Source organism: Copadichromis virginalis, linkage group LG14 (assembly GCF_057382275.1).
Source record: "Copadichromis virginalis isolate Kocher_CV1m ecotype Utaka linkage group LG14, C_Virginalis_male_GT1.1, whole genome shotgun sequence".
Taxonomy (NCBI): domain Eukaryota; kingdom Metazoa; phylum Chordata; class Actinopteri; order Cichliformes; family Cichlidae; genus Copadichromis; species Copadichromis virginalis.
The window spans coordinates 35,056,310-35,077,615 of NC_140631.1; the positions used below are offsets into that span (position 1 = coordinate 35,056,310).

At 37.8% G+C, this 21,306-nt stretch overlaps 1 protein-coding gene across 1 annotated transcript in view; it reads left to right on the forward strand.

The window, feature by feature from the left end:
- The window catches only part of gbe1b (glucan (1,4-alpha-), branching enzyme 1b), a 104,081-nt gene extending 84,739 nt beyond the window's left edge, over positions 1-19,342 (forward strand). The window contains exons 15-16 of the mRNA XM_085430615.1: positions 6,781-6,898; positions 17,322-19,342. Of these exons, the coding sequence (XP_085286741.1) occupies positions 6,781-6,898; positions 17,322-17,384 (181 nt within the window). The 3' untranslated portion in view covers positions 17,385-19,342. The remainder of the gene's footprint in view (positions 1-6,780; positions 6,899-17,321) is intronic.
- Positions 19,343-21,306: the final 1,964 nt, after the last annotated feature.

Sequence of the window (21,306 nt, forward strand, 5' to 3'; positions counted from 1 at the left end):
TGTTACCTTAGTTGCAGTACTCTTGAAATATATCACCGGTTCTGGGTAACTCTGGGTGAAATAATTACATGTTTCAGTATAGTAATCCATCAAAATCCGAGCCTCTGTAACCGCAAGACGTCGTCAGATTTTTCTTAGACTAACTTTCTAATTGTTCTCTTTAGGATGTGTGTTTTTGTTTCTCTCTCAGAAGAACTGCAGTGAAAGTAAAGCGAAGCACTTCGCCTATAAAATTGTTGGCCATTAAAATGCAGTCAATGTCAGGTTTTTCGACAGCCACTCAAACCGTTTGAGTGAGGTTTTTTTTCTTTTCTCTCCGAATCGTGGTGGACACGTTCTTCAGGCAGTGGTCTTTATCTGGCTGGTTAGAGTATTTGAAATCCCAGTTGGATCCCGTCACGAAAGCTGTACCTGTCAGTGCTGATTGGTCTTTGATTTACACTGTGCCAATAGGCAGTTGCAATTGTGTCAGGTCATCATTTTTACTTTCCTGTCTGAGCTGCTCCTGGAATGCCATTTGGGATAATTCAACTACAGGTGTAGTGACACTAAATGACTAACTATGCATGAGCGAAAATAACATGCTCTGATGTTATCTATAATATTCCAGGTAAGGTTTCTGAAAAAGGAACTATACATCTATTTCTTTTTAATGCAGCTCTCTGCAGACTGCTTTAAGATAAATGGCGATGTGGCTGTGTGGTATTCCATTAGGTTGTAACTCTAACGGATATCATCCACAGACATCCTCATCAGTCTGGTGGCTTAATCTCTGATTCCAGAAGATGTTCAAATGGTGTAGACAGATAGAGGAGCTTCTTTATTTCAGACATTAAAAGAAAATAAAATCCTCTGGTTTTATTTTCGTGGTGTTGGCCATCATTTCTCATATTTATGATAACATTGTACTCAATAAGGTAATCCTTGAGTTCTGGAAACATACTGATTACTATCAACGGTATACTGAGGCAAGAAATGTGAGCAGCCAGGTGATAAGAGAGGCTATAAATAAGCCAAGCAGTTTGAATAAATTGTTTACAACTATAAGGAAAATAAACTACATTCCATCTGCATCCCACTAAACCTCTTTAACACGTGCTATGGTTTTATGCTGCAACCTTTTTGGGTACAGTTTACTGTATGGGATACACTGACAGGAATACATAAGTCACCTACCTACTGCACTTGTCTGTTAACCACACTTATTTAAGATGTTCATAAAGTCCAGTTAGACAGTTCAGTCATCCAGAATCAATGACTTTCCTGTTCAGTATATAAAGTATTTTATTGTAAAGACTAAACTCTAAAAATGTACAATTTACAAGGTGATCCCAGAGTTCAGTACACGACCTGAGTGTTAGTTCAGGTAATAATTGTGTTCTATGGTTCTAAATGAACCATAGAATATGAAGGGAGATTAATAATATTTGAGTACAAAAATGATGTTTTCTTTAAATTGTAAACAATCCTATGCTTCAAAGCCCTTGGGAACAGCGTATTTTCTTTCCAAATGTGTAATAGACATTTCTTTTATATATAATGATAACTTAAGAATGAAAAATAAATCTTTGTCACTTTATTAAAAGTGTGACAAATGTGTTGGATAATCCCCAAGTTTAAGAATGAAAGTAAATGATTAAAAAAAGTACAAAACCAAATTTTGCTGGAGACTCTTTAAACATACTTTTAAGCGCCATGTTTTTTGGGTTTTTTTTTTTCAGTACGTAGTCATCAAATTTAAACATAATTTATGATTTTTATCTATTTATTTTATTTTTTAGCAATATTCTTTAAAGCTTCTACTTTGCATCAGATTGGGTTTCAACACTTTCGGTCACAAAGGAATAATTTCTTCCACTCTGATGAAACTTACACCAGCTGAGCAGCAAGCAGGGTAAAAATCGACTCTGAAAAGGCTAGATACACTATTTAGAAGGCTTACAAGGCCATGCAGCTTGCTCAGCTCTTGTTTACCCTCGCCAGGGTGCTATTACTTTCATATGGCCTGGGAAAAAAAAAAGACGAGTTGATGGAGAAACTAAGTGGTAGCTTGGTCTGCAATCGCAGCCATGGCGAGATTGTTTTCAGGTCATCAATGACTCGAATCATCTAGCTTCAGACTGCCTTTCTGCTCATTGGGCAAAATTGATTGTGTTCTTTAATCTTCTCCTTTATTCACAGAGGCTGTATTGATTAAAATACTGTAAGCTGTTGTTGCAGCCATCTGTAGCCACTAACAAAGATGTAATCGCTCAAAGCATCCAACTACCAATTTGTGCCAGTTTTCACTTCCTTTCAGAGAACTTTGCCAGGGAACTGTGAATTACTTTAACTGTGCATTTTCAGCATACACACTGTGCTGTGTGTGTGTGTATGTGTGTATGTAATTTTGTATGTGTATATAAAGGAAGGAGTACTGCAGTGCTGCTTGCACTCCAACTCAGTTTTGAAACATGCTAGTGGCATATTTACAGTTCACATCCTTATTACATTCACTCACTTGGGAAGTTTTTTGGTGTTATTTGTATTAGAAAGATTAAACTTTCACATCACGTATCTTAGTTTCCTGGGCGCATTATAATGCCTGAGAGAATATGTCTATGTTTTTTCGATAGGTATTGCAACGCTTCTATTGCAAAATGAATTTGCTCTGTCAATAAATCACCATAGTGGCAAGTTGAGCAGAGAAGGTGTGGAGGAAGGGATCTTTCTCTTGAGCAAAAACAATGCACAGAGGAGAGCTTCTTTTTAATCATCACTATCAAAGCAGACAAGCAGACAGCAAAAGCAGAATTTTCCAGGCTCTTGGGCAGAATGAGGCAGCGTTTGAGGATCATGCTTAAACTCAAGAATGTCGCCTACGGGTAGATGAGGTGATTATTCAGCCAGCCAATTAGGGGGCTGTTTACATGTTTATCCCGTTGTCCTGTTTTTTTCCCTTCCCTATAGTACCAATCTTTATAGCTACCAACCCTGCGATATACAATAATATGCACAGATGTTTACAGGTGTTTACATTATGCATGGGGAATCAGGGTAGACATGGTATCTACTAAGGATTTCTGGCTGGTAAGAGTAAGGCTAACCTTTGCATGTTGGGAAGTTTTTAAATTAGAAGCACAGTACTTTGCAAAAATCTTGGGTCACCCCTCATTTCATATTTTGCTAGGAATCACTCACTATGTGTTAATAGACCTCTCTGCACTGAATCATACTTGTTATTCATCTCTGGCTCTCTTCCACAGCGTGTCTTTTTATCCTGTCTTCCTTCTCTCACCCCAACCGGTCACGGCAGATGGCCGCCCCTCCCTGAGCCTGGTTCTGCCGGAGGGTTCTTCCTATTAAAAGGGAGTTTTCCCTTCCCACTGTCGCCAAAGTGCTTGCTCATAGGGGGTCATATGATTGTTGGGTTTTTCTCTGTATGCGTGATTGTAGTGTCTACCTTACAATATAAATTATATTATATTGTTGTGATTTGGCACTGTATAAATACAACTGAATTGATTTGAAAATGGGTTGAGTGGAGCATGAAAGTCAATATTTGGTAGGACCATCACCTCAAGGCAGCCTGAATATTCTTAGGCAAGCTTTGTCGCAATTTCTTTAAGTAGTCCTCAGGAATAGTTTAACAGGTTTCTAGGACTTTCAAAGCTATTCTTTTAATGATGCCTGTCTTTTGTTCAGCTCTCTATCACAACCTGGCATCCACATATGTGGACATCACATTTTGGGTTATTTAGACCAAAATACTCAATTTTGATTTACAAGGGCCTGATATCCACTTACGAGGACATTATACTGCTACTGTTCTATCAAAATTTTAAACGAATATCCTCATATGTGGCTCTTATTTTTCTTAAAAACAAAAATAAGCTAAAAAAAAAAAAAAAATCTGGTAATTCTTTGTTTTGACGTTCTTGGGCCCCAATATGCCCAAATATCGAAGAGAAATTAAAAATGCATGCCGTGGAAGAGTTCGGGTCTTAGGAGGTTAATGTAGAGATCCGGGGAGGCCAATCAGTGACTGTAGTATTCCATTGTGTGTTTTTGTATCCTGATATGATTGTATTGGCAGTGTATTTAGGATCATTATCATGCTAAAAAAAAAATGTAGCTGTTGCCAATCAGACACTTTGCAAATGATATTCCATGTTGGTTCCAACTCATTCCTGCATTTATAATTACATAGACTTTGACAAGATTACAGATTGCTGTAAATACTCACTGTTGTACCTCTCTTACAGTCTCTTCTGTGCTACTGATGATGATTTGAACCAAAAATTACAAATTTTGACTTGTCACTTAAGACCTGTTGCCACTTCTGGCATACTTTAGCCTCTTCCTCCCTATTCCCTTAAGAATGTTTTCTTGACAGCCACCCTTCCATTGAAACCATTTCTGATGACACTTCAGTGAAAAGTAGATGGATCAACTAAAAGGCCAGATGTATCTCTCAGGTCCTGTGTCAAACCTTAGCTGGATTTCTTTCCCTATTTCTGAAGGATATGGCTTTTAGAAACTGTTCATCTGCTGTAGACAGTTTTGTAGGCCTGCTTGTTCTTTTTGTTCTCTACTTGTCCAATGTCCTTTATTTTTTCAAGGACGTGGACAAGTATGCTGTTTTCAGTGAGTGACACTTTAGGAATTACCTTGTTGGTGCAAAAAGAGCTATTTTATGCCTGTCAAACTATGTTGTCTTTGGCATTCAGATTCAGAGAAAAGGAATGAGCTGCAAGTGAAAAGGTGTCTAAAGATACAATTTAGTATTGGCCCTTTTTAAGTTTTCTGTTATGTGTAGATACAACAGTGGCCCATCCCTTTAGTTAGGTACCCAGTTGAATAATTCATCAGTTCAAGTAATTCAACAAACAAAAACATCTTTCCACTGAAAATGATCAGGTGCAAGGTGTTCAAGAACACTTTAAAAACTTACAAGAAAGTTTGTCTTGTTGGAAGCAAAATATATAGGAATTAAGGGGGACTAAATTCTAAAGTATTGTATATTTTATTTTGTTCATGCATGTTTGCCAAAGTGCACTTTCTTTCATTTTTTAAATCTAGCTTTTAAAGTATTAAAATATTTTCTCTGACATTAATAACAGCCCTGCAACTGATCCTGACACCCATCCTTAGTCCTTTTTTTTTTTTTTTTTTTTTTGTCAAGTAACAACATGCTCATGTCAAGTAGTTTAAGAAAGAAAAGAGGAGTTTTCTAAAAGACATGGAGGATTGATTCTGGCTCTTAACAATTTTAATATCACATCAGACGTTAGTTCGACATTTGTTTCAGCTGAAGGGCATAATTATGCATGTAATCAGTTTAATGTTGTAGCATGTATTCTCTACAAAGGTGACTATCTGCTGAAGTAAATACTGAAATGCTCACTAGAGCACATAGAAAGACTTGCATATTGTATTTCATCCACTATCCTTCCATATTTCTTTGTTTTAAAGAGCATGCAGATTTATTGATGACCAAGTTTAAGCAGCTGCAATAATTCAGCCCAGAAAAGTTTGAGTCATTTTGTACAAGGACAGCACAGAAGGAAGGTAAAGGATTATCCTCACTTTTCAACAATCCATACATACACTACCTGCAGCTTTCCTCTTGACTATTTCTTTAAGGGCATCCAGACGCCTTAACGCCCACTCACATCCTGGGCCATCTGACCTCAGGATTTTGCATGATAAGGTTGGGGCCAGGTTTCACAATGAGCTCACCCGAAACCCTGGCTGATTGGGACCCACACCCATTTTCACACCTTGGCTCAGGCGATTAGAGGATCATCAGGGGATCCTTTTGTCCCTCTGTGGGGGGATACTCCCACTAGGTTTAAATCTGGGACTCCCCACCATTTGACCTTAGAACTGAAGAAGCTTCTCGGATGAGAGGTGAAACGTATTCAAGCAACTTAAAGAAGTCCAGACGCTTTTCTTTGCAAGCTCCTTTGACTACGATGACCTGGATGACTGAGAACCTTCACAGACATATTTCTTTAAGGAAATCTGAGGTTTACTTTGCTGTCTTAGTGCAGTAAAACACAACATCTCCTCACCCTCTCTGATTCCTCACCTGATAAAGACTTAATGTCAGTATACAAAAGAATAAAAGATAAAGTTTATCTTCCACATACAGTGTTTGTATACTAAAAAACAGAACTGGTTGCAATGTTCAGTACAGTATTTGTTAGTAGCAAATTTAGACAAGTAGCCTCTTGTACATCTGCTAAATACCAACTTGAGGGAGCTCAACAACTTGGCTAACTCAGTGTTATTTAGATATATTTCAATGAGTCTGCAGTGATTTGCTGAGTACTTGACTTAAATCAGTCTAGTCTCTTGTCAAGTTGTAAAACAACAAAATGTGAACAACTCCTAGAGGAGGAGAGAGTATTTTTTATGATTTGTCATGTGTATCTGTTGTCACTCATTTGGATCACTTTTTCTGATTAAATTCATTATTTATGCAGTGCATTAGATAAATTCGACTGTCAGGCTGGATGGTTGAGCCATGGCTGAATCGCTTCTCTATTTATGTTAATTTCAGGCAGCGTTCTCCTCGTGTATTTGGGCTCCGCACTGTCGCTGTGCTGTGCCGCGAGGAGGAGATGAATGCTGATGGATGTGAGGATTTCAATGAGTATAAACCAGCTGAGCACTGCTAAACCAAATCTGCACACCAAAAGCACTAGTGCTAAAACTCCTTCTGCACTTCTTAGGTCTTCAATCTCATAAGCTAGTTTCCCACTGCTATTGCGCCTTAACCTCAATCTTTGCCAGATACAAAATCAAGCTGGATTCAGATGCGGCTCAGTATGGAGGTCACGGACGGCTGGACCACAACACGGAGTTCTTCACACAGCCCGAGCCCTTTAATGGCCGCTCTAACTCCATCCAGGTAAATACCTACGGCATCACATTCTGTGACTTATAAAAGGTTATCTTTTGTTGAATGTCATTATATTTAAATGTAAAGTATTCTACAATTGAAAATCCAGGGCTGTTGTATTTTAGAGTCCACTCTCTACACCACTTTTCAAATAACCTATGCTGTATCACCATCCCATTCAGCATACTATTAACATGCTTTTGAGGTTGTCCGTGCTGAAAAAGCGACAAAATTAAGCATTGCTCAAAAATGTCAGCGTGCATACTAAATCACTGTTGAGTGTGCTGTTGATGGACACCATTGTCCCACAATGCAGTGCACATATGTAGGCTAATGGAGAAGTTGCCCACAGCTGCAAAACATCAAAAGGAGTAGTGGGTGGTGATAAGAGAGCTCTACAAATAGAAATGAAGGATTAAAACTTTTGACAAACATTTTTCTTTCTTCTTGTTGTTACCAAATTAATTTAGCCTGTAGCAATACAAAGTCACTTGTCATAGTTCCTTTTATTAGAAAAGTATAACAAATATTACAAAAGTGCAATTTTGTTAAAATTGGGACTCTATGTGAAATGTGGGAAAGAGAAGAATGTGCTGATCATTTAAGCTCTATATGTGAAAGTCAATAGTGTAAGCACGTTAAATAAAGAAGGGGGTGGGGTGATATTTGGGCAGAAAGACTTCACCTCCTGAATTTCTTTATCTCCTCTCTTTTATATCTTACTATAATACACAAAATCTCTGTCTTTGTGTTTCTCAACTCTGACACAGTCATGAGTTGAGCAACTAAACTTGGCACACAGGTACGTGTTAGGCCCATAAAGGTTTTTATCTTTATCAGGTGTTCTGACATCAGCAGTGGGCGTTGGGTGTTGCCTCACACCAACCTAGCAACAGGTTAAAATGGTGTTAAAATTTTGACCATATAAACTATTTACTAGCCCTTACATAATTACATTTTTTTTTTTTTTTGTAATGTGATTAAGTATATCAGTTTTTGTCATCATGAACATGCCACACAATACTGGAGCATGGGTGTGTTCTAGTTATTAAAAGATCCAGAGACATCTCTGTATTTAAGGGACAATGCTGAAAACCTGCACTGAATGTTTGAGATGTTTCGGCCCTCTCGAAAGTGGACTCAGTTGTGTTATGGAAGTCAGTGCATGGGCTCAGGAAGATTTCTGATATCCATAGAACACAGTTTTATCACCACGTTCACACACTGGCCCCACTGTAGCCACTGCAGGTGGGGCAGAGGTGAAATGCATAAATCAAAACTAAGTTGAATGAATGTGTTTTGGGTTTTTTTTTCCTTTTGCTTTTTTCGGGGGGAGATTGGGGTTTCATACCAGCTTTCAAATACATTGAATTCATCTTGGATCCTTTTATAATTAAGGTTTGATATAAAAACTAAGGTGTTAATGGCACGAGCTTTCTTCATCTTCTGAAGGGGTGTATGCACTGGGACATTGACAGCTCCAGAATGTCAAATGTCAGCTACTCCTAGAATGGTCATTGCGGTAAAATTGCTTTTGAGTGTTTGCAATAGTTTATAACATAAAAGTTATCATTAGGGTTTTTAAAAAAAACAAAAGAACTGTAAAACTATAAAGTGATATAAATTACCCGCATTGTTGGTTGTTTTTTGGTTCTCTGTCAGTTGCGTTTCTTTTTTTTCCACATTCATCACATTTTGTTAATTGCTCACAAAACGTGTTGAAAAAGCTGTCTGTGTGTTCATGTTTGGTCCTTTTATGTTTTATGTTTAATTTCACAAATCATTTTAATTAGCCTGAAATGGGTTTTGTAGTGAGAGGATCTTTCGAAGCCTTTCTAATGAGGTTTAAGTGTGCTGGGATGAAAGAGGGCTGCTTGTTCTGGCAAAAAGCCATGGTCTCCCTGGTCTGGGACTCTCAGCTTAACAACAGCAGTATAATTTAGTATCTGGTTCATTAGGATTATTATTTTTTAATACAATATTTAATACAATATCAAGAAAATATATTACAACATTAAAAAAAAACTGTGCCTCTACCAGGGGTGAGCTCCCATTGTTTGTGGCCTCCACAGTGCTACATTTTGTTTTGTGTATATCATATTTGGCTTCTATGCGTTCACTCCGCTCATGCTGGCAGTTATCCTGGAGTCATTGAACATTATGTGAATCTGATATCTACAGCTCCTTTCACATTTCACAGCAAACAATGTGCATTATTCATGGCGCTAGAACTTACCTTTTCATGTGCACACCGCTTAAGCTTGCATGGCATCATGGAGGGGAGAAAAATATCTGGGAGAATGAAGCACTGGGCTTCCATCAGGAGGACTGCTTAAGGCTAATACCATGAAATAAGTCTGTCCTTGAAATATAGAAAGAAACACTGATATGCATTTTAAGCAGAGTGCTTGAGGATCTTCCTCTTGTTTACGTCCCCCCTTTTTTCCCAGTTTATTTATTTTTTTATTAAAATGCTGAAAGCCAATAAGATGTTTATTAATAAAGTCAGGAATGAATTAGTGAGGATCAGCGCAGATGGATTGCATGCTACATCTTATGTTAATGATTTCAATTAATGCACAAGGACAGTGATGTCTCTGAGGTGGTCTGCGGAGTCATCATCTCCTGTTTTTGTTTTTCAGTGTGTTTATTGGATTAAACGTTTTGAGGCGGTACTTAAGTCGTTTCACTTGGTACCAGAGTTGACGTAGCACCTGATGAGGTGTTTGTGTATCTGAACTCAACTTGAACTTCTTCAGATCAATACTGAAAGTGTTGCAGTTAATGGATAGAGGATATTACTCGATATTAAGAGTTGGACGGCGCACTTTAATGCATCAAAAATGTGTTTGGCAAAGCTCACACTGCTATTAAGAGCATCAATTCAGCTTTATTTAAGATTCTGTCGACCCCAGTTTAAAAGCCTCTTCTTCTTTCATGCAGACACTGATCCTCCGTCGTATTAACTTAGGTTTCATCAGTTAAGGACGCAAATTCCACAATCTCTTAAATCTTTCCTAACTCTTATTAATTCAAACACTGCTGCTTCACCCACATCCCTCTTGGCCAAAATGTGAAGTTTAGTTAACAAGTCATCTGCTAATTTTGGCACCATCATAGATTAATGGGGAACGACAGGAAGTGAGAGGAATGGAGCCGACAGAGAGGGAGGAAGAAGGCAAGCGGGGACCCTTCTGTACATACTGTATATGCTTTATAGGCTTCTTCGTGGAGATTGCACAGCGAGACTGTAGTCTTGCATAAAGATGCTTTTCTCCTCCTCCTCCTCACACCTACCTGGTTATGACAAGAATAATCAGACAAGAGCCTCTGCGGGGGCTGCGAGAGGTGCCCACACCATCCATGTTTTATTTAACAACTTTTGCTTTCAAAGTCTGCACAAACTTCTTTTCTCCTGTCTTTTTAATGGGTCTGTCAGTTCTCCAGCTTCCTCGTTACAGTGTGATAATAAACTCTCATATCCTCCAAGAACGCATCACACCTCAGACTGAGAATGCACATAATTGGATTAAGCTAGCAGAGTCTTTTGCATCCTGGTAACATGTTAGGCTGTGGCAAGTACCATGTGGCTGTAATACCCTGTGTTTACAAATCTGCTCCTGGACACTTGTCATCCAGCATCTTTTTAGCGCTTTCAGTCTTGTCTGAATTATTGAATTACTTACAAAAGTGACCCCTTTTGCATTTTCATCATATACTATATTTGCAAGTGATATAGTTATATACACATGTTGAACCAAACTCATTAAGTGGAAGAAAAAAAAAAAAAAAGACCATGCATGCAAACAAATATTTTTAGGGAGAGCTTTACTGAAAGGTAATAGGAGATAAGCCATTTCTAGATGTGCTTTCCAATCTCTTCTGCTTAGGCACAAAGAAACAGGCAAGGACGGCGACCAGAACCATTAGCCATGTTAAGTGCATTTCTTTCAAAACTGTGTAAGATTGCCATCACCTCACAACTGGCAGAAGACCGAGTCTACTCCACCCATGTACAGTCAGGATCAGACCCAGTCTTTATAGGAGAATTGTTTCCAAGAGGATATTCCTCTGATGTGGAAACAAATAAATTTGCTTTGTCCACCAAAAGGCTAGAAAGTGCGCTAAAGGAGCAGTCCCTCAAGGAAACAGTGAAGCCTTTTGGCTTTTTGCAAACCAAAAATTTTGTGCAACAAGCAATACTGTGAAAGAAGTCTCTTACTGACTCTAAATTCATTCTGCAGACAGAATTTGGCAGCATCACAATAATGTCAGACAGAATCATAAAAAGCTACTTTTAGAGAAAAGACGGTACCCTGCAACGGCATGACCCACAGCACAGCTCTGATCTCAACTCATGAAAAGACATGGCACCTACATCCATCTCTATTTAGGACTTACTTGTCCTATACCATACAATACCATACATCTTGCATGAGTATAGATGAGTTTAGATGATAAACAAATACTATCCATAGCGTTTTTACATTTTAAAAGCACCATCATGTAACAAGATTTTCTTTCACAAGCTCTTAAAACCTTTCCACAGTACTGTATGTTTAAACTGTGCATATTTAAATGGCACATATTTATCACTGAATATTAAAGTACTTCTTTGTTTCACATGTGGGACATCTTTAATGTTGTGTGTGCACCCGCGTGTGTGTGTGTGTGTGTGTGTTTGTATTCAGCTGTATTTAATTTTATCCACTATGTGAAAAGAGTGAATGTTAGAACAGCTTGCCATGAAGCTGAATAAAAAATGATTTTAAAAAATGCTTTGTTCTCCTTATGTGGATTAAAAAAAAAAAATTGACACCCCGGTATCCTCGGCAGGCTTTTTATGGGAATTGCATACATCAAGAACTACTGCTGTTCAACATTTAGAGTTTATTCATTTAGCGAGACAAATTTTAAATAGTCACAGAATAAAATGTCTCAGAGAGAGGAAGCTTATTTTAGGTGGCCCCCTTTGGGTACGTGTCACACATATAGTTTTGTTTGAGTGTTATAATGTCAAATATGTAATGCTAAGAAAGGCTGGTGAATAATTAGCTGCATCAGAACCTTTTGATAAACTTCATGTGCTTCAAAGGGGATGTCTTCTTTGACAGCTTCAAAAAAAGAAATTAAGCTGAAATGAAAAAGAAAGTAAGAGAAAATAGCGAGCTTGTGGCAAATGATCAAAAGATGTACATTTCCATCAGTGAGATGTAACACCTGATGCTGATGAGCATGAAGTGTGAACTAACAGACAAAAACTGTGACATGACATAAGGGGACCCACTTAACACTTTTACATGTATATAAACTTTAAAAGACAAGCTCACACTAGTACACTTTGGTCAGTATATTTTTCTGAACTGTACCATTGAATATGTACTTTGAGACCAGACTCGAACATATTACATGAACTCTGGAGGAATTTCAGCCATCTTTACTCACAGCCATGTGTATAAAAACCTTAACCCTAAGTATCACTGGCAGCTTATCTAATCAGCCAATCACATGGCAGTAACTCGGTGGATTTAGGCATGTAGACACGTTTATTGTGGCCTGCTGAGGTTCAGAAAGGTATTGTAAGTAACTTTGAGTGTGACATGGTTGTTGGTGCCTGACGTGCTGGTTTGAGTATTTCAGAAACTGCTGATCTACCACACAATCATCTCCAGGGTTTACAGAGAATGGCTTGAAAACAGAAAATATCCAGTAAGCAGCAGTTCTCTGGGTGCAAATGCCTTGTGGATGTCAGGGGTCAGAAAAGAATGGTCTGTCAGGCTGATAAGAAGGAAACAGTAGTTCGCATAATCGGGCCCACTTTTCACATTTTAGCACCGTTTGCATCCACTAGTACCAACTAAGCACCGTTTAAACACTCCAGCCTACCTAAGTGTTGTTGCTGATCATGTCCATTACTTTACGACTGGTTTAAACTGGTTTCTTGAATGTGAAAATTAGTTCATTGTACTCAAATGGCAAAGTCACCAGCTCTCAATCCAATAGAGCATCTTTGGTATTTGGCGAAACAAGAGCTTCACATACTGTAATAGAGGTGCAGCAACTGTGTGATGCTTCTCAAAATTAACTAAGTGGCCAGTGAGTCCAGTGAGTGTGTGGTGGACAATTCATTCAAAGATTGTTTCAAGCAAATAGTTTGGCCTGCTTTTTGATATTTCAGGTAAAGGTTCTAGAGATTATCCGACGTGTGTCATTTATTTTTATTGTTATTATTATTAATCCTTTGTTTGCCCAGGTAAAAATCTCATTGAGATTTAAATCTCACATCCAGGAGACACCTGGCATTTTTTTAATCTAATAATTAGAGCCTTTCAGGTTGCAATTGTTTTGGAAATTCTAATATTATAAAATAATACAAAAGCACAAAAAACCAGAGAGAGCCTTTGTTTTGTTTTTTCTTTTTTTAACAGAGGCTTTTTGTTACTGGAAATTTTAGGAATGTAAGCTCTATGATCAAAAGGATTATATTTAATTATGAGCAGCAATATTCTTTTTTTTTTTAAAGTGATGATCTTTGAAGTACTAAAAATCAATACAACAGTCTTTCAGAAATGATGCTGCTTACTGTGAGGCTCGGCTGAAAATATTCTTTTGAAAATAATGGCCTGCAAAATCGTGTCTCAGCTGAAAACGAATCAGGTATAGTTCTTTAGGTCGTAGTTTCAATTAACCATCCAAGTCAGGTTTGTTTTGTTATCCTGTCAGATCCTTAGACTTTGCCTGAAGTACAACCAACATGTACACAAGTGTTTACAGGGAGCTGATACTTGTTAAGTGAGTAAAGTGAGCCAAACAGAGACATGTCTGGAGAGTTAAAGTGCACAGAGAGCCTATAGTCAGGCAGTGCTCTAGCCTAGGTGCTGGGGTCTGGAGACAGGGTGGATGATATGTTCCTGCGAAGCAGCTCATGAATCCTTTATCGGTGTGTTTGAACATTGATCAGATTTAGTATTAGCCCAAAAGGCTGCATTCAGTTCTGCAAGGGAGTATAAAATCTAAATTCTCATATGTGAGCTTGGTGTGAGGCGATACAGAAGAAGTCAAGAAAGGACAAACGGCTAAGCTGTTCTTCCTACTAATACAATATTTTGTATTGTGTCCTATTGTGTACCACTTTGTCCTTTTCATCACATTTTGTTTTTAATCCCTATTGTTAATACCTACAATAAATTATCAAATTAGTTATTGCATTACAGTAACCATTACCTGATCTGGCAACAACTGCTGGCTACAGCAGCGACTTTGTGGTTGTGATTCTAAGATGTGTGTTGCACACGTGGTCATATTGGCATATACATTGCTGCAATGATCTGCAACTTGCGGAAATATTGCATGTGTCGTTATTAGTTTTTATTTTTACGTGATTTTAAGTTTTTCTTTTCATTGCAGTTGAGTTCAGTTGAGTTTCAGCTAATTTCCTGAGTGGATTTGCTCATTTAGGACCATTTTTAGCTCATCCAGCAAAGAACGATGAGCTCATGCCACGGTGAGGCATCCATCCACAATTCACAAGAATCGATACTCCTCCTCATTGTGCGGAAGTTTTATTGAAACTTACACATCTAATGGATCTTCACCTAAATTGTGCTCATGGTCAAGGTCAGATTTGTCATTTTTATGGCCACTTGTCATGGGTTCACATATTTTCATGCTTTTTATGTCCATGGATAATACTGACCATGCAATGATAATACTCCTGAAAAAGCTTTCAATTGATGGTGAATGAGATTAATTTGTATTGGATATGACCGTTGGCGATCCTATTTAAATTCATAGTGGATTTTAATTCTCATTAGTTTGTGTAATACAAACAAACAGTGACATTCACAGACATTCTGGTTATTGTTTGAAAATATTTCATGTTTAGTTTTTATCAGTTTTGGTCTTAGTTGTAGTTTTCCTAATTATTTTAATATGGAGGAAATTTGTTAGGGTGTATTATTCAGAGATTTAAATGTGTACCAATACAAAGACAGCACATGTTGAAGGTCACTCAGACACAAACCAAAGCTTAATCACACTGGTTGTGGTAACAAATTTGATCACACTGACAAAGACTAAATATGTTTCCAGTAATTTCCACAATGTTTTAGCTAATTACGTGAGTACTTGATAAGTTTTCCTTTTTCACAAATTCTAATTTGTTTGTTTTATCTCACTGTTATTAAATTGTGTTTTTTCACAACTAGTTTTATTAATAACCAAATTACCTTGATTGGCAAATGCTATAACGTCTAATAACGCAAACTTGATTTTGTCCTTAAAAAAAAAAAAAGGTTCTGCTTCCATGGACAGGGTTTCACCTCATTTTGTACCTAGTAGTTTAGTTCAGCTGGCCCTGTGTTTGATGAGATAGAAATATAGATATAAATGAATAAGTCAGGAGCTGTGTATATATACTGTAAAGGGAATTATTTTTCACAATCTAGTCTCTCAGTGTTAGTGGATGGGTTCAAAACAGTATGTCAAGTATGTATGTGCCTAACGTTGCAAGGAGTAATATGTTAATTAGAATGTCTTCCACTAATTGCTGTGCCAACACTTGAGCGTATCTGCTGGTCCTTTTTTCACAGATTAATTTATAATTTGTCACTATTTCTGTCTGTTTGGTGGAAATAAAAGCTGTTGACATATTCCAGGTTAGACGCAGTGGTAGCTTTTGTCTAAACAGGTGCAGCGATTCATTCTGCCTTTCCTTCTCTCCGCGGTGCTTCTATATGGAGACTCTCCCACTGTGACTGTTTAATTAGTCACCAATGTCTGTGTCAGTGTTTCAGCGCCGGGCTGTATGACTCCCTCGGTGACAAACTGTTGCCAGAGAAGCACATCCACAGTAAGCTTAGATCCACTGATGCTGAGGGGCGACTTGAAGAGTTCAGGGAGTGATTGAATTGTTTACAGCTCTGCTGGCTTTTTTCGTTTTCTGTTGGGAAATATAGCATCATTTATGCCCGCTTGGCTTTTCCTTTGGCATAAATCTGAAATGACTAATGGTACACAGCAGCTTCCTGCTGCCAAATGACGCTGTGAGTATCAAAAGGATTGATCAAACACTTTATTAGCTACTTTTTGAACTATATATGTGTATGTATATACATAAGGAATGTGACATGCCACGTTTTTTTCTGTTTGTTGTTTTTCCCTGACTTGTTTCTTCTTTACCCCAATGAACTCAAAGATTCTTTTGAAATTACATTATATCTTTACAGAATCACACATTTCCAATTGATTCACAGTCCAGTGTTTAGAGATGATGATGAAACTCACAGCTACTGCATTGATGAGAGAGTTCAGAAATTAAAACTAGCAGCGTGCCTCCACTTCTGGCAAGTTTACTCATTTGCAGATTGTTCAGTTCACTGAACATGCTTTGAATAGATTGCAAATTTAATTATATGTTTTTAGACAGATGAAGTCCACCACTTCATGGAGATATGTTTAAGAAGTTGAAGACACCTCTCCTCATTGCAGATATGCTGACACCACTGCCACCCAGAGGTCTTTGTGCAGTTGCAATTCTGTCACACTTTAAATATTCTTAAAAGATATTATCCTCCGAGTAGTCTTAGACCACCTTTTCCCTTATATATCATTTTAAAATTGCATGTTATCCTCCTTGCATTTCTTTTTTTTTTTCTCTATCCTACTCGTCTTTTTTTAGCCATTATGTCATCCTTGATTTTGAGAGGTGACCATGTCTAGTCATGATTTCTCCCTCCTGAAAAGGATAAAACTTAACACTCATTAATCTTCAAAATTAATGATCTTATATCAGTTATATCAATGTAGTCTTTGTAGTGCTTGAAAAAAAAGGCGAAAGGACTTAAATTTGTGAAGTTGTTTCGCCTCTCATGCAAAAAGCTTCTTTAGTTCTTAAACACTGAGCCCATCCCGTGGTGGATCGATCCCAAGATACTGAACCCAGAGTTATTCCTGATGCATGCAATGGTGTTAGAAAGCAAAAAAGGCTTGTGTAAATGAGCGAATAACATGTTGTATAAATTGTTTTGAGTGCTCAAGTAGAGTAGAAACGCCATATAAGAATCAGTCCGTTAACCATTTAAACAACTGACAGAGTGCCAGATATTTAACCCCTAGTAGCAGTTGTCCCTTTGGAGGTGATTGTGTGAGTCCCCACATGGGAATAGTCCATTCTTGTGCTCATGTGTTGACTCACATAATTAATAGCGGGTCAACAACCCTCAGGGCATTTGTTTTAGAACTAGAGAAGCCTCTTGGATAGAGGCAAAATGTCTTCATGAACCTAAAGAAGTCCAGCTGCCTTCTTTCAAACACGCATGAATACTGTGACCTGGATGACTGAGACACCTTGTTAACATCATTAATCTTCAATTGTCATCTCACTTTTCTCCCCACTTTCTCCCCTGCCACTGTGTCTCTCTTTCTCTCTCAGGTCTACATCCCCTGCAGAACAGCTATTGTCTTGGCCAACGAGGAGATAGATTACTGTTATTAGAGGATGATTGTCTCCACAGAGATCGGGATTGAGAATGGATTCCAAACTCTGACTGAGTGTTAACAATCACCTTCATCTTAATGTCAACCTTGTACACCACCCAAACCTACTTTTTTTGTGTTCGAGCCTTTTTTCTAAATGGGGGGGAAAAAGCATTGCCGAGCTATGTGCTTTCAAATACCATCTGCAACCTAAGATGCTGTGTAACCCCATTTACCACAGATTGGTCCATTTGGGAAGTGTCCAACCTAACCAGCAGCTAGATGCTAAAACTCCAAACCCTGCCGAGTCCATCCACCACTAGCCAGCAGCCATTTATAGGTACTCCTGCATTTGGCATGACATCTGAAATACATGACCGGCAACTGTGGCAGAGGAAAGTGGTACCATAAAACCAGCATTCATTTATTCAAAGATAATACAAGCTCAGGAATGTTAGGCATGTTTAAATACAGCATACAAGGTTTATTATTTTGTATTTAAATATAAATAACATTGTAGTTTCACAGAGATGGCAAGCACTACAGTATTACTAGCATTTAAAATCAAAATATTCAGGTAGGCTGTTTAATCACTGGTGATGTGTCTTTGTTAATTTGCATTGCGGGACATTATAGGTGTAAAATGTATTGTAATTTGCACAAAGCATTAAACTGATTTGAATTACTGTACTTTTTAATGAGTATCTAAAACAGTTGTGTTGTAATGTTTGAATTTATGCAGCTACTGGGAGCATTTAAGTGGTTATTTATGGTTCAGTTATTAAGCTGGTAATTTGCAGCTAAAGCACTGATAAAATCACTTAATTTGGAGTGTTCACAGTGTGTTGCATAATACACAAGCAACATTTGGCTGAATTAGGCCGTTTTTACCCACTTTGTGTAAAGTATTGCATAGTTTTCTCCCACACTAGATCGCATTAGAGTAGTTTATGAATTGTATGTTACACTGTGTTACAATCGACAAGAAGAACTAAACTACTGAAGACCAGTGTGTCCTTTTGTGTTAGAAAAGACAAGGATGACTAACACACTTGACTACTAGGATATGATTTATGTGCACCCTGTTCATTAGGGATTCCCCTGGGAATATTCCAAAAAAACACCGAAACGGCCTAAATTCATGCAGAGCGCCACACGTGCCTCCTCCAATTAGCAGTGACTTTTGTGACTTTAGTCTCAACACAGTTGATGATTGAACATTTCAAAGAGCAGCCACAGTCCTCATTCTGTGTTATAGAATCCATCACAGTACCTATGTGAGGAGGTTATTAATTAGCTAAAACATCCTACCGTCATAATAGGTGACATTTGCAAAATGTCATAATGCGTTTTACAAGTGAGTGATATTTGGTCTGCTTCGAGTCTTTACGTTGTCTTGTTTTTCATCCTCCTGAAAGTTGGCATATCATCACCATTTGAAGCACTTTCTAAATGTTTTATCGAATCAGCACGAGTAAAAAGGGAAACGAGGTTGTTATGTGCATCTCAGATAAAGCTCCGAGGTTGTGCCATCCTCTAGAGCATTATTTCAGATTCGGAGTCATTTAACCACCTATTGTAGCTTATGGCAGGTTTTGATCTGTGTCCCGTGCAGCTGGAGGAGAAAAAAAAACACATTAATTTTCAGGACCACCCGTCTGTGTGCAGCCAAAAGTGTCATGAACATGTCATTTCTTTTTTTGTCTAAAAGCAAATGCGTTCAAAAAGGCCTTTTCTCTCTTTCAAGGAGTACAGAGACGATCACTCTGCATATATTCTAGACAACGAGGTTGTGAGACTAAATTGGAGGGTATAATCATCCCTCATCTGACCCAATGTCATTGTCATTTTAGCACTGCCAAAATGAATTTTCTGCAGTTGTTCTCAAAAGTAAAATTGATGTCTGATATACTGTAACAATTTCAGCATATTTCTTTCATTATTGCTAATGATAATAAATCAGTCCCTGTCAAACCACGAGAATGTGAATGAACTGAATTTGCTCTCTGACTACTGATACTGTCCTATTGCGCAGTTGGGGAAATGTGGAGGATTCCACAGCAGTATGTTGTAATGGTACTTTGTAACCTGATGCAACAAATGTGCAGTTTGGTCTTGGTAGTGTGGGAGGTCATCGTGATATTAAATGTAATTTTAAAATGTTAAAAGTTGATCTACTAATTATGTACAAAACTGCCCATACTTAATAATTTTTCTTAGTCTTCCACCTAAATCAATTTAAAATGGAATTATTGTAGCTTCCAGACACATTTCTTTTCATTTTTAAATTGTAATACTGCTTTGAATTTGGACATAATTTGAAGGTAAGTCAAGTCCCAAAATGACTAGTACCTCCCACAAATTTGTACATTTTTATATTTGCAAGTTGATACCTCACTTCTCTTCACGTTGGTCAACAAACTATGGGATTTATAATAATAGTCCCAAACTAAATAAATAACTGTCTTTTTTGAGAGCAGCTACAAACCTGGATTGCGTGTGTACTTGATACTGGACCAGGAAAGGCCCTGACATCTTTAAAACAACAAAGGAAGGAATCTACTTTTCACTCTGCGCTGCAGAACATAAAGTTTCCATTTCCATTTGGTGACTAGGGGAGCTGTGAAATCTTGTTACATGACTATACAGAGCAATCACCTCAGTGATTCCCACAACATGATGTAAGGGGGATGAAAGACATCTCATCAGACAATAATACTTCAATTTCCATTTCCTAGGCATCTGCAGTTTGTGCTACTTACACCAGATTATGTGTCTTTGTGCGTCGGTATTGATACAAGCAGTAGCTTCTTATTAGCAGCTGCACCATGAAAAGCAGTTTGGGAAGATCACAATGTGGCGTTTATTGAGGCTTTTTCACAAAGGTACTGATTCAATTATTTGTTTATTTTTGAGGCATGCGTTTTCTGGGTGTTCTCTCTGGTATTTCTGCAATTGGCTTTCTACCCCGCACATGTTGAGCCTGTCTGTCTGAGCAGCTCGCTGGTTTTGGATTCATGTTTTGAACCTGCCCGACATGTCCCATGCAGCTTTTCTGTCTCCAGTAAATTGCCAAACATAATAAGCTTTTCCTTTCTTTTCATTTTATAGTGGATGGCTTTCATAATGCTATACAATAGAATATAATAATCATGCTGATTTCAAATAACAGAAAAATGCTTTATAGACTAACGCTGTGGCACAACAAATTATGGCCTCAGGTTTGTACTGAACCCATCCTGTCATTCCACACGAGCACTGAATTTTACAAGTGACATCAAGTTCATTCATATATATGACTGCTACAAAATATACGTTTTTTTCCCGTCATGAGAACGTTTCACAAATAAACCTTGCACCAATTTGTCTTCTTGCATTTATTAGTGGTTCACAAGAAATGGATGTGTGACATTGGCTTGCACAAGGAGGGACTGGCTCAAAGCTATTGAACCAACTATCGTATTAGCCAGTATTTCGTGTTAGCAAGGAATATCTAGTTTAAAGCGATGATATATGAACGGAAGATGTTATTAAATGGCTTAATCAAAGAGCTTTGCCATTGCTTTCTTCACCTTTGAATGACAAAAGTGTTCAACACTAGGCAAACCGCTACCTGAGAATTATGCCAGTGAGTTGTATCATATTTGATTTGATAGTTTCTTAAATCAGCACGATCAGTATTGTATGTGTTGCATGACACGCCTTCTGCCCTCTAGTGAATGATCTGTGCACTACAGGCAGGAACTGGATGCCACATGCAAAATGGCTGCTGTCAGCTTTGTTTTATTTTTTGTTTTGCGTAGTATGTGTGTTTGAAGTTATCCAATAATATCTGGACAAAAATTAAAATATGTTTCTGCTGTACTGAGGCAACTTAAAATTGCTTAATATTTTATATCTCATTAGTGCATAAAAATGTGCCCAGCAAATCAATTTGGGTT